This window comes from Copadichromis virginalis, unplaced genomic scaffold (genome assembly GCF_057382275.1).
Source record: "Copadichromis virginalis isolate Kocher_CV1m ecotype Utaka unplaced genomic scaffold, C_Virginalis_male_GT1.1 unmapped_scaffold_1, whole genome shotgun sequence".
NCBI classification, from domain to species: Eukaryota; Metazoa; Chordata; class Actinopteri; order Cichliformes; family Cichlidae; genus Copadichromis; species Copadichromis virginalis.
The window spans coordinates 123,218-137,003 of record NW_028188589.1 but is presented as its reverse complement, the minus strand read 5'-3'; the positions used below and the strand labels follow the sequence as shown (position 1 = coordinate 137,003).

General features: G+C 40.1%; 1 protein-coding gene across 1 annotated transcript; it reads right to left on the bottom strand.

Moving 5' to 3' along the window:
- Positions 1 to 1,545: 1,545 nt before the first annotated feature.
- LOC146679433 (hatching enzyme 1.2-like) lies at positions 1,546 to 5,377 on the bottom strand. The gene is made up of 9 exons (XM_085450216.1): positions 5,359 to 5,377; positions 5,095 to 5,122; positions 4,952 to 5,002; positions 4,512 to 4,643; positions 3,889 to 4,006; positions 3,040 to 3,218; positions 2,642 to 2,723; positions 2,302 to 2,426; positions 1,546 to 2,210 (listed from the first exon to the last, which is right to left on the bottom strand). Coding segments are annotated over exons 1-9 (735 nt in total). The 5' UTR covers position 5,377; the 3' UTR covers positions 1,546 to 2,208.
- Positions 5,378 to 13,786: the final 8,409 nt, after the last annotated feature.

The window sequence follows — 13,786 nt, the reverse complement described above, 5'->3', positions numbered from 1 at the left end:
TGAGTGAGCTGCATTGGAAGCATGGAAGCTTTTGATCCAAAGCCATTTGCTGATAAGAGCCAGTGTTGGCTTAATTCACGTTGTCCTGTTGGAGCATTACGCATGTATCTAGACAGGACTAAGGTGTTTAGGAAAGCAACCAGCTCTTTGTGTCCTCGCTCTCATAGAGGGAAGCCTCTGTCACACTAGCAGAGAGCACTAGAACTGAGAGCAGATATAACACCCCAACACAAAACAGATTGGCATCTCTAACAATGGATATGACATGAGTCACACATGGCATGTAATGAAGGAACCATAGTGAAGGTAGGTCACAAAGCAACTTGGAGAACCAAAGCTCTGGCAATATGTTTTTAGACTGCGGCTGAACGTTGTTCCAAGATTTATCACTGCTCATTCTTTTTGTTCCCCAAGTGTCCTCAATGTCTAAACCTTTGTTATGGTCAAACCATCAGGCCAGATGAAACCATGCCTCTCACTAGAGCAGGGCCAAAAATATTTAGCACGATATACATTTGAAAATTTGCAATAACGATATAACCGACGATATAAATGACACTAGACAAAATACTTTACAACTCCACAACTTTATTAGTGCAAAAAACCCCATCAATGTATTTTCACTTAAACAAGCAGCTTTTTTATGTGCTTAAAGTTATATATAAACGTAACAGTGCAAATTCCTCGCTGACAGTTTAACCAAAAGGCATTTCCAGTGGAAACTGGCCGACATATCCTCAGCATAACCATGTATAATATCCACTAAACTTAAAAAGAGGTCATACACATACAATACGGTAACATTATGTTGAAGCACAGTACGTATCACTCCGCGAGGCTCCGCCTACGATAGTCGAAATGCTCCGACCCATATTCTATCACGATATTTCATTTTCTTATCGTTGCCCAACATTATACCGGTATTACCGTGAACTGTATGATATGGCCCAACCCTACCTCACTTATCATCAGACCAGCAAACAGGGAGAAAAGCTAAGCTGGCAGCCAGCAGCTCCTTAAACATCACCTTTGAACATGCTTGACAGCTTGCTCCGTCTATAGTTATTTAGTCAGACAGGCAGCATGATAGTACAAACAATTACAGCAACAAATGCCGGATCATTGTTCAGGCGTGTGCATGACTGAGGTTTCATAACAGTTTTTAACAACAGTTATGAAGAAACACATCAGCAGAAACTAAATGGCTGATCAGATTACTATGTGATGCATCATGATGGTGGTGGGAATATTCAAGTCTGTGGGGGTTTTAATCTTCTCAATCTAAACACTTGCACTGAACTGACTCCACCCTACACAAGAAGAAGTAGCACTCTAATCTTGAGAGACATGATCCACTCTCTGGTTTCAGTTTTCTGATGTTTGGTAGGATTTTAAATGCAGAACATGTATTTATGTAGTAGTATTTGTGCATTTGTTACATTTGTTGCACATTAAAAAAGGCACCTGTAACATTCTGTCCAACTTTAAGCAAAACACATATTTCTAAAATAACTTAAAATATAATAATGAAACAATACTGCCCCCTGTTGCTTGAAATATGGAATTTTATTTGATAGCACTTCTTACAGAAAGAGACAACAAACCAAAGATAAAACCCCTCGAAAAACAAAAGCAAGAAAAATTAGAAGACATTGTCAGAAAAATCAATTTTTAAAATATCAGAAGAAAGATTCTTCTTCTTACACTTGTGACACTGGACTATATCTACACACTATATCTTGTTGATACATGTTGGTCATGTATAGGACAACAGTCATGATCATTCCATGAAAGACTTGACTTTTTGTTTTGTTCACATATTTTTTCACTTTGCTGTTTTGCCAAACAAAAAGTTTTGAGACATGTCGCAGTCGCAAGGTTTGGTTCTATGTCTGCATCATTTACAGTTACAAAGTTAATTATCAAACTGCACAGATTGAGAAATCCATTAATGATAGTTTATAGTCTAACAAAAGGGGAGAAAACCTCAACAGAAAGCGAGTTAACACCATCACCCTCTGGTATATAAGCCTGCCGTTTAGCTCGTAAAACAAAGACCCAGAACTTCAACTCTCTAAATGTGATATTTGCAGCACATTTTATGTTTCTTTTATCATTTTTAAGTATAGTGGATCCAATCCCTTGGTGTAATGCTGGTGTTTGGGCATCTGAAGAGTCTGGATGCAAAGTTGAAGGTTCTTGCTGAATTTCTGGTTAGGAAAAAAAATCAACTCCGATCAGTACTTGCTTCGAACAAAAAGATAGCAAATTTCTTTTTTGTGGGTGTGTCTTAATACTCACAGCATCCATAAAGCCTGTTTACACGGGCGATGTCATTGGCACTCATTTGGAAAGCATTTCCAAAATTAAGATTAGGATTGGACCTGGCAACAATGGTTGGCTGCCCATTCTTGGAGAAGGCGAGTCTAAAAGAACAAACAACAGCACACAAACACACATACGCGGTTATATTAGGAAAACAGAGGAGAAAATGGGCCCATAAAGTATTTAACATTAAAAATCCATTCCCCACTGAGTGTGTGCATGTTTTTGTTAGTCTGGATTACATTTTCTTGCAGAAAATGCAAAACATGTAAGGAAATATAGAACCTTACAAAGTCCATCTCACACAGCAACTCACCTGCCATAGTGCATGACAGAGTTGAAGTCATAGGGAGTCCCCAAATTGTTGGTCTGCACTTTCACAAAGTTGTGCTCTTGTCCTAAACAGAGATTTCCAGAAAATATTACATGTTTTTATATGCTTCCACTTCAAAATCCGTCTTCAGTCTCAGCTCTTTGACGATGTATAGATCGAAATGCTAGCTAATCTCTTCTGTGGTCATTTGTTTGATAGTCTTGGGACTAAAGAAATACAAACAAAATCTTCTATGCAGTGCTCGCTTGAACTGCAGTGTTTTATGTGCTGAGTTTGGAAAAGCACAGATTACTTGTAATATGTACACTGCTGTGAAACAGGAGGATGTCCCATTGTGTACTAAGTTAACTGTAACCAACGTTTTGGGTAGTTCAGCTGACCTGTGATGATGTTCCCGGTAAGGATCCTCACATGCAGATCTCTGTCAGAGCGGACCTGCTCGTGGTGGAAGCCCAGAGCATGAAGAACCTCATGTTGCACCGTCGACTGAAACAAGCAACCATTTCTCTGCAGGGAGACTAGCTGTCCTCCATTCTGACGGCCCAGGTATGAATAACACCTGATAGACACAATGACATCACTTAAAAAATAGATGGACTGTTCTATAGCCTAGCACTGTGCATCCTCCTCCTTCAGCTAGTCATGCTAAGGCTAAAGTACCAAGAAAAGCAATGACAGTAATCATGTGACCGACTTTGACACTGTGGCTCTATAGACACTGCTCGAACCACACTTTAGCTTTTGTACTTTAATATCTTAAATAATATTTTAAAATAAAAACCACACATATCCATTATCAACTAAAGTAAATAAACAGATAGCGGTCAATCAATCTCAGAAGCTTTTTAAACATCTGTCGTCCCTTAATCATCTAATAACCCACCAGATTCATCTTCTCGCCTTACAAGGTGCCAGTCTCTAGTTTTGGAACTAGTGGACCAAATAGTATGTGAAATAATTAAGAGCAGATGAATAAAATGCTCTTTACACTCCTATGCAACAGTATACATTTCATCTAGTAGCAAACAAAAATAAAACTGGACATTTTACAGTACAAGGTCAATGCAGAATGGTCCTTCAAGAACCTGTTTTGATGACACATACAGAATATTTGTAATGCAATCATTTTCAGAATTGCATTTTTGAAGGGTTTAGAGGGTGTGGGTGTATCAGTCCTGTCCTGCCATATAAATACAAGTACAGTCTAAGTACAGCAAGTGCATTCTCACCCTTGTCCAGAGAAGAAGTGAAGGAAATCTCTGTCGCTTGTACGCCAGACAAACCGGATGCAGGTGGAAGCGTGGAAGGTGACTAGGGCATTGATGATGACGTTGCGCTCTTGGCTGCCTGCAGATTCAAATATGAGTCTGATGAGGAGCTTCTTCAGTATTCAGGATCTTCAATATGTTTCAGCCATTTCAACTTGGCAGCATAAACAGTATTTACAATCTGTGCTGCTTCGAGGATCTCTGAGTTCCCATCGGAATGACAGGGCCGCCAAAATCTATCTATCTATCTATCTATCTATCTATCTATCTATCTATCTATCTGTCTGTCTGTCTTGAAATAGAAAAATTGAGAAAGTGACATTAAATGAAAACATAATTTGAAAATTGTGTGCATCTGTGTATGATATCAATTCAGCATACTTATACAAATATGACTTTTCAGTTTAAATGCTTTTTAGTTAATCCCACAATAAAACAGCATAGTTAACAAAGCAGTATTTTTGGAAACCACTTGAAATATATATTATATATATTTATATAATAATGGGTTTTATTTAACTATTTTTATCCATCTCTCCTTTTCATAAAGTCTGTGTTTAATGGTTAAAGTTTGTACTGCTTACTGTATTCAGTGCCAATGGAGACAGGTACATAGACAAAGCGTCCCGTTTTAGGCCACTTGCAGCCAGTGGCTGTGCATGGAACAGCATTCCTGGTAGCAGTGGGCACAATGTCACCATGAACCAACACTTTTGCTGCAGAACAACAAACAGAGAGTGGTTAAATGCTCGATACTTGGGCTGCCATTTGCTCAGTTATGTCAAAACAAAGAGGTAAATGCTTACAGCATTTACTTTATTGATCGCACAATTACAATGTTTGATAATAACACAAATAAAACAGCTGACTAAGACAAGCCAGTAAATGACCAAAAGGCTGATTGATCATTGTGTCTGTTGGGAGTTTACTGTATGTTAACATGTCAGTTCTCAGGGATCTTTCATTTTCATCCAGAATTTATATGTTAACAAAAAAGAGTTTTATTTTGTAAATCTTCACTTACTTGAGTTAGCATTGACTTTTTCAATGATCGCTGGGGCACCCAGAGACTCATCTGTGGATACAAGAGGCAACCAGCAGATTAACTTTAAGCTCTTATATTAAAAACACCTCAATATGTTGGAAGTATTTCATCACTGAACGCACCAGTTATATTTCTAATGACAGCAGCCCTCTGCAATAAAAAACAAGACATTTTCAACTTACTCTTAATCACATTTGAAATCACACTGACAAATGTTATTGTTGGCAAACAAAAACTATTATGTGAAAAAACTTCAACTGTGTCACGCTTAAACGCTCATAACAAGCAGCCATGTCTGTTAAGCAGACACGGTTAGAATTACTTTCACAGAACAGCCGGCAGTGTTGAACAACATTTAATGCCTTTGCTGGAAGAGTCAAGCTTACCAGACAAACGGCTGTCATTGACAGGGTTAGGGGGGGTTAGGGGGGTTAGGGTTAGGGGTTAGGGTTAGGTAAGGGGAATGAAACTCCTCCCTGCACGAGGAGGGCAGGAGTGGTGCACGGGCCATACCGTGACCCTTCCCGCGGCCCACCACGTTATCGCCACCCCGTCTTCCGTGTCCGTCACTCTCCAGGTCCAAATTCAGGTAAGTACCTTCCTAATTTAGGCTTCCAGGTAAGTACCGTATTTTTATTATTGTTGTTTTAAATCCAATTGTATTAATTTTGCTTTTCTTACAGGTTTTTAATTATTGTTGTTTTAAATCCAATTGTATTAATTTTGCTTTTCTTACAGGTTTTTAATTGTTTTTACCTTGCTTTTAGTTTTCAATCAACTGGTTTTTAATTGTGCTTTTAATAAAATTTATGTTTTTCCAATGAATTTCAGTCTCCGTGTTGTTTTTCATGAATTCCAAATTTTAGGTTTCAAATTAGTTTTTTAGGCCATAAGTAAACATGAAAATGAATAAAATTTAAATAAACCTCCCCCAAAAATAACAAACTAAAATAACAAACTAAAATAACAAACAAAACATTTTTATTTGTGATGCATGGCTTGCGCTAGCTTTCGGCAGTGTTGTGCCTTCTTCAGGCTGTGCTCATGCATCCGTGGCCAAATTCAAATAAAGGAGACTTCTCTCTGCCCCTCCTTTTATAGGCTTTTTTGACTCCTCCCTACGGTGCTTTGTGTTTTTTTCCTTTTTTGGTTTTCTGTTTAGTTTTCTTACTCTACTTTCTTTGGCTTAACCCTATCCTTTTCCTTTCCTTTCTCCTTTCCTACCCTTGCTTTGCCTTCTGTTTCCTTTTACTCCTAATTCCTGCTTCCTTTCCTTTGGTTTACATACCCTCCTTTCCTAATTTCCTACATGGCCGTTATTTTTGTTTATTTCTTTGTCTCTTGGCCTTCATTTTGAATTTTACTTGGGGTTCTGTTCCTTGAGGTTAAGGTTAGGGCTGCACCATGGATGGGGCTAGGATTAGGGCCAGGATTGTGGCTGGTTAGGGTTAGGATAGGATCCTGGGGTGGGGATAGTGTAATTAGGGCCGAATTGGCATAGGGGTTAAATTTTGGGTCCAGATTTGGGGTCAGAGGTAATAGAGGGTGGGGGGCAACCAAGCAGGGCCCGTAGGTGGCTTCGGCAGTAGGCCTCGGTCAATCTGGAAAACCAGCGGGTACATGGCAGGCACTGGCCGGTTAGGTAAGGGGAATGAAACTCCTCCCTGCACGAGGAGGGCAGGAGTGGTGCACGGGCCATACCGTGACCCTTCCCGCGGCCCACCACGTTATCGCCACCCCGTCTTCCGTGTCCGTCACTCTCCAGGTCCAAATTCAGGTAAGTACCTTCCTAATTTAGGCTTCCAGGTAAGTACCGTATTTTTATTATTGTTGTTTTAAATCCAATTGTATTAATTTTGCTTTTCTTACAGGTTTTTAATTATTGTTGTTTTAAATCCAATTGTATTAATTTTGCTTTTCTTACAGGTTTTTAATTGTTTTTACCTTGCTTTTAGTTTTCAATCAACTGGTTTTTAATTGTGCTTTTAATAAAATTTATGTTTTTCCAATGAATTTCAGTCTCCGTGTTGTTTTTCATGAATTCCAAATTTTAGGTTTCAAATTAGTTTTTTAGGCCATAAGTAAACATGAAAATGAATAAAATTTAAATAAACCTCCCCCAAAAATAACAAACTAAAATAACAAACTAAAATAACAAACAAAACATTTTTATTTGTGATGCATGGCTTGCGCTAGCTTTCGGCAGTGTTGTGCCTTCTTCAGGCTGTGCTCATGCATCCGTGGCCAAATTCAAATAAAGGAGACTTCTCTCTGCCCCTCCTTTTATAGGCTTTTTTGACTCCTCCCTACGGTGCTTTGTGTTTTTTTCCTTTTTTGGTTTTCTGTTTAGTTTTCTTACTCTACTTTCTTTGGCTTAACCCTATCCTTTTCCTTTCCTTTCTCCTTTCCTACCCTTGCTTTGCCTTCTGTTTCCTTTTACTCCTAATTCCTGCTTCCTTTCCTTTGGTTTACATACCCTCCTTTCCTAATTTCCTACATGGCCGTTATTTTTGTTTATTTCTTTGTCTCTTGGCCTTCATTTTGAATTTTACTTGGGGTTCTGTTCCTTGAGGTTAAGGTTAGGGCTGCACCATGGATGGGGCTAGGATTAGGGCCAGGATTGTGGCTGGTTAGGGTTAGGATAGGATCCTGGGGTGGGGATAGTGTAATTAGGGCCGAATTGGCATAGGGGTTAAATTTTGGGTCCAGATTTGGGGTCAGAGGTAATAGAGGGTGGGGGGCAACCAAGCAGGGCCCGTAGGTGGCTTCGGCAGTAGGCCTCGGTCAATCTGGAAAACCAGCGGGTACATGGCAGGCACTGGCCGGTTAGGTAAGGGGAATGAAACTCCTCCCTGCACGAGGAGGGCAGGAGTGGTGCACGGGCCATACCGTGACCCTTCCCGCGGCCCACCACGTTATCGCCACCCCGTCTTCCGTGTCCGTCACTCTCCAGGTCCAAATTCAGGTAAGTACCTTCCTAATTTAGGCTTCCAGGTAAGTACCGTATTTTTATTATTGTTGTTTTAAATCCAATTGTATTAATTTTGCTTTTCTTACAGGTTTTTAATTATTGTTGTTTTAAATCCAATTGTATTAATTTTGCTTTTCTTACAGGTTTTTAATTGTTTTTACCTTGCTTTTAGTTTTCAATCAACTGGTTTTTAATTGTGCTTTTAATAAAATTTATGTTTTTCCAATGAATTTCAGTCTCCGTGTTGTTTTTCATGAATTCCAAATTTTAGGTTTCAAATTAGTTTTTTAGGCCATAAGTAAACATGAAAATGAATAAAATTTAAATAAACCTCCCCCAAAAATAACAAACTAAAATAACAAACTAAAATAACAAACAAAACATTTTTATTTGTGATGCATGGCTTGCGCTAGCTTTCGGCAGTGTTGTGCCTTCTTCAGGCTGTGCTCATGCATCCGTGGCCAAATTCAAATAAAGGAGACTTCTCTCTGCCCCTCCTTTTATAGGCTTTTTTGACTCCTCCCTACGGTGCTTTGTGTTTTTTTCCTTTTTTGGTTTTCTGTTTAGTTTTCTTACTCTACTTTCTTTGGCTTAACCCTATCCTTTTCCTTTCCTTTCTCCTTTCCTACCCTTGCTTTGCCTTCTGTTTCCTTTTACTCCTAATTCCTGCTTCCTTTCCTTTGGTTTACATACCCTCCTTTCCTAATTTCCTACATGGCCGTTATTTTTGTTTATTTCTTTGTCTCTTGGCCTTCATTTTGAATTTTACTTGGGGTTCTGTTCCTTGAGGTTAAGGTTAGGGCTGCACCATGGATGGGGCTAGGATTAGGGCCAGGATTGTGGCTGGTTAGGGTTAGGATAGGATCCTGGGGTGGGGATAGTGTAATTAGGGCCGAATTGGCATAGGGGTTAAATTTTGGGTCCAGATTTGGGGTCAGAGGTAATAGAGGGTGGGGGGCAACCAAGCAGGGCCCGTAGGTGGCTTCGGCAGTAGGCCTCGGTCAATCTGGAAAACCAGCGGGTACATGGCAGGCACTGGCCGGTTAGGTAAGGGGAATGAAACTCCTCCCTGCACGAGGAGGGCAGGAGTGGTGCACGGGCCATACCGTGACCCTTCCCGCGGCCCACCACGTTATCGCCACCCCGTCTTCCGTGTCCGTCACTCTCCAGGTCCAAATTCAGGTAAGTACCTTCCTAATTTAGGCTTCCAGGTAAGTACCGTATTTTTATTATTGTTGTTTTAAATCCAATTGTATTAATTTTGCTTTTCTTACAGGTTTTTAATTATTGTTGTTTTAAATCCAATTGTATTAATTTTGCTTTTCTTACAGGTTTTTAATTGTTTTTACCTTGCTTTTAGTTTTCAATCAACTGGTTTTTAATTGTGCTTTTAATAAAATTTATGTTTTTCCAATGAATTTCAGTCTCCGTGTTGTTTTTCATGAATTCCAAATTTTAGGTTTCAAATTAGTTTTTTAGGCCATAAGTAAACATGAAAATGAATAAAATTTAAATAAACCTCCCCCAAAAATAACAAACTAAAATAACAAACTAAAATAACAAACAAAACATTTTTATTTGTGATGCATGGCTTGCGCTAGCTTTCGGCAGTGTTGTGCCTTCTTCAGGCTGTGCTCATGCATCCGTGGCCAAATTCAAATAAAGGAGACTTCTCTCTGCCCCTCCTTTTATAGGCTTTTTTGACTCCTCCCTACGGTGCTTTGTGTTTTTTTCCTTTTTTGGTTTTCTGTTTAGTTTTCTTACTCTACTTTCTTTGGCTTAACCCTATCCTTTTCCTTTCCTTTCTCCTTTCCTACCCTTGCTTTGCCTTCTGTTTCCTTTTACTCCTAATTCCTGCTTCCTTTCCTTTGGTTTACATACCCTCCTTTCCTAATTTCCTACATGGCCGTTATTTTTGTTTATTTCTTTGTCTCTTGGCCTTCATTTTGAATTTTACTTGGGGTTCTGTTCCTTGAGGTTAAGGTTAGGGCTGCACCATGGATGGGGCTAGGATTAGGGCCAGGATTGTGGCTGGTTAGGGTTAGGATAGGATCCTGGGGTGGGGATAGTGTAATTAGGGCCGAATTGGCATAGGGGTTAAATTTTGGGTCCAGATTTGGGGTCAGAGGTAATAGAGGGTGGGGGGCAACCAAGCAGGGCCCGTAGGTGGCTTCGGCAGTAGGCCTCGGTCAATCTGGAAAACCAGCGGGTACATGGCAGGCACTGGCCGGTTAGGTAAGGGGAATGAAACTCCTCCCTGCACGAGGAGGGCAGGAGTGGTGCACGGGCCATACCGTGACCCTTCCCGCGGCCCACCACGTTATCGCCACCCCGTCTTCCGTGTCCGTCACTCTCCAGGTCCAAATTCAGGTAAGTACCTTCCTAATTTAGGCTTCCAGGTAAGTACCGTATTTTTATTATTGTTGTTTTAAATCCAATTGTATTAATTTTGCTTTTCTTACAGGTTTTTAATTATTGTTGTTTTAAATCCAATTGTATTAATTTTGCTTTTCTTACAGGTTTTTAATTGTTTTTACCTTGCTTTTAGTTTTCAATCAACTGGTTTTTAATTGTGCTTTTAATAAAATTTATGTTTTTCCAATGAATTTCAGTCTCCGTGTTGTTTTTCATGAATTCCAAATTTTAGGTTTCAAATTAGTTTTTTAGGCCATAAGTAAACATGAAAATGAATAAAATTTAAATAAACCTCCCCCAAAAATAACAAACTAAAATAACAAACTAAAATAACAAACAAAACATTTTTATTTGTGATGCATGGCTTGCGCTAGCTTTCGGCAGTGTTGTGCCTTCTTCAGGCTGTGCTCATGCATCCGTGGCCAAATTCAAATAAAGGAGACTTCTCTCTGCCCCTCCTTTTATAGGCTTTTTTGACTCCTCCCTACGGTGCTTTGTGTTTTTTTCCTTTTTTGGTTTTCTGTTTAGTTTTCTTACTCTACTTTCTTTGGCTTAACCCTATCCTTTTCCTTTCCTTTCTCCTTTCCTACCCTTGCTTTGCCTTCTGTTTCCTTTTACTCCTAATTCCTGCTTCCTTTCCTTTGGTTTACATACCCTCCTTTCCTAATTTCCTACATGGCCGTTATTTTTGTTTATTTCTTTGTCTCTTGGCCTTCATTTTGAATTTTACTTGGGGTTCTGTTCCTTGAGGTTAAGGTTAGGGCTGCACCATGGATGGGGCTAGGATTAGGGCCAGGATTGTGGCTGGTTAGGGTTAGGATAGGATCCTGGGGTGGGGATAGTGTAATTAGGGCCGAATTGGCATAGGGGTTAAATTTTGGGTCCAGATTTGGGGTCAGAGGTAATAGAGGGTGGGGGGCAACCAAGCAGGGCCCGTAGGTGGCTTCGGCAGTAGGCCTCGGTCAATCTGGAAAACCAGCGGGTACATGGCAGGCACTGGCCGGTTAGGTAAGGGGAATGAAACTCCTCCCTGCACGAGGAGGGCAGGAGTGGTGCACGGGCCATACCGTGACCCTTCCCGCGGCCCACCACGTTATCGCCACCCCGTCTTCCGTGTCCGTCACTCTCCAGGTCCAAATTCAGGTAAGTACCTTCCTAATTTAGGCTTCCAGGTAAGTACCGTATTTTTATTATTGTTGTTTTAAATCCAATTGTATTAATTTTGCTTTTCTTACAGGTTTTTAATTATTGTTGTTTTAAATCCAATTGTATTAATTTTGCTTTTCTTACAGGTTTTTAATTGTTTTTACCTTGCTTTTAGTTTTCAATCAACTGGTTTTTAATTGTGCTTTTAATAAAATTTATGTTTTTCCAATGAATTTCAGTCTCCGTGTTGTTTTTCATGAATTCCAAATTTTAGGTTTCAAATTAGTTTTTTAGGCCATAAGTAAACATGAAAATGAATAAAATTTAAATAAACCTCCCCCAAAAATAACAAACTAAAATAACAAACTAAAATAACAAACAAAACATTTTTATTTGTGATGCATGGCTTGTGCTAGCTTTCGGCAGTGTTGTGCCTTCTTCAGGCTGTGCTCATGCATCCGTGGCCAAATTCAAATAAAGGAGACTTCTCTCTGCCCCTCCTTTTATAGGCTTTTTTGACTCCTCCCTACGGTGCTTTGTGTTTTTTTCCTTTTTTGGTTTTCTGTTTAGTTTTCTTACTCTACTTTCTTTGGCTTAACCCTATCCTTTTCCTTTCCTTTCTCCTTTCCTACCCTTGCTTTGCCTTCTGTTTCCTTTTACTCCTAATTCCTGCTTCCTTTCCTTTGGTTTACATACCCTCCTTTCCTAATTTCCTACATGGCCGTTATTTTTGTTTATTTCTTTGTCTCTTGGCCTTCATTTTGAATTTTACTTGGGGTTCTGTTCCTTGAGGTTAAGGTTAGGGCTGCACCATGGATGGGGCTAGGATTAGGGCCAGGATTGTGGCTGGTTAGGGTTAGGATAGGATCCTGGGGTGGGGATAGTGTAATTAGGGCCGAATTGGCATAGGGGTTAAATTTTGGGTCCAGATTTGGGGTCAGAGGTAATAGAGGGTGGGGGGCAACCAAGCAGGGCCCGTAGGTGGCTTCGGCAGTAGGCCTCGGTCAATCTGGAAAACCAGCGGGTACATGGCAGGCACTGGCCGGTTAGGTAAGGGGAATGAAACTCCTCCCTGCACGAGGAGGGCAGGAGTGGTGCACGGGCCATACCGTGACCCTTCCCGCGGCCCACCACGTTATCGCCACCCCGTCTTCCGTGTCCGTCACTCTCCAGGTCCAAATTCAGGTAAGTACCTTCCTAATTTAGGCTTCCAGGTAAGTACCGTATTTTTATTATTGTTGTTTTAAATCCAATTGTATTAATTTTGCTTTTCTTACAGGTTTTTAATTATTGTTGTTTTAAATCCAACTGTATTAATTTTGCTTTTCTTACAGGTTTTTAATTGTTTTTACCTTGCTTTTAGTTTTCAATCAACTGGTTTTTAATTGTGCTTTTAATAAAATTTATGTTTTTCCAATGAATTTCAGTCTCCGTGTTGTTTTTCATGAATTCCAAATTTTAGGTTTCAAATTAGTTTTTTAGGCCATAAGTAAACATGAAAATGAATAAAATTTAAATAAACCTCCCCCAAAAATAACAAACTAAAATAACAAACTAAAATAACAAACAAAACATTTTTATTTGTGATGCATGGCTTGCGCTAGCTTTCGGCAGTGTTGTGCCTTCTTCAGGCTGTGCTCATGCATCCGTGGCCAAATTCAAATAAAGGAGACTTCTCTCTGCCCCTCCTTTTATAGGCTTTTTTGACTCCTCCCTACGGTGCTTTGTGTTTTTTTCCTTTTTTGGTTTTCTGTCTAGTTTTCTTACTCTACTTTCTTTGGCTTAACCCTATCCTTTTCCTTTCCTTTCTCCTTTCCTACCCTTGCTTTGCCTTCTGTTTCCTTTTACTCCTAAGTCCTGCTTCCTTTCCTTTGGTTTACATACCCTCCTTTCCTAATTTCCTACATGGCCGTTATTTTTGTTTATTTCTTTGTCTCTTGGCCTTCATTTTGAATTTTACTTGGGGTTCTGTTCCTTGAGGTTAAGGTTAGGGCTGCACCATGGATGGGGCTAGGATTAGGGCCAGGATTGTGGCTGGTTAGGGTTAGGATAGGATCCTGGGGTGGGGATAGTGTAATTAGGGCCGAATTGGCATAGGGGTTAAATTTTGGGTCCAGATTTGGGGTCAGAGGTAATAGAGGGTGGGGGGCAACCAAGCAGGGCCCGTAGGTGGCTTCGGCAGTAGGCCTCGGTCAATCTGGAAAACCAGCGGGTACATGGCAGGCACTGGCCGGTTAGGTAAGGGGAATGAAACTCCTCCCTGCACGAGGAGGGCAGGAGTG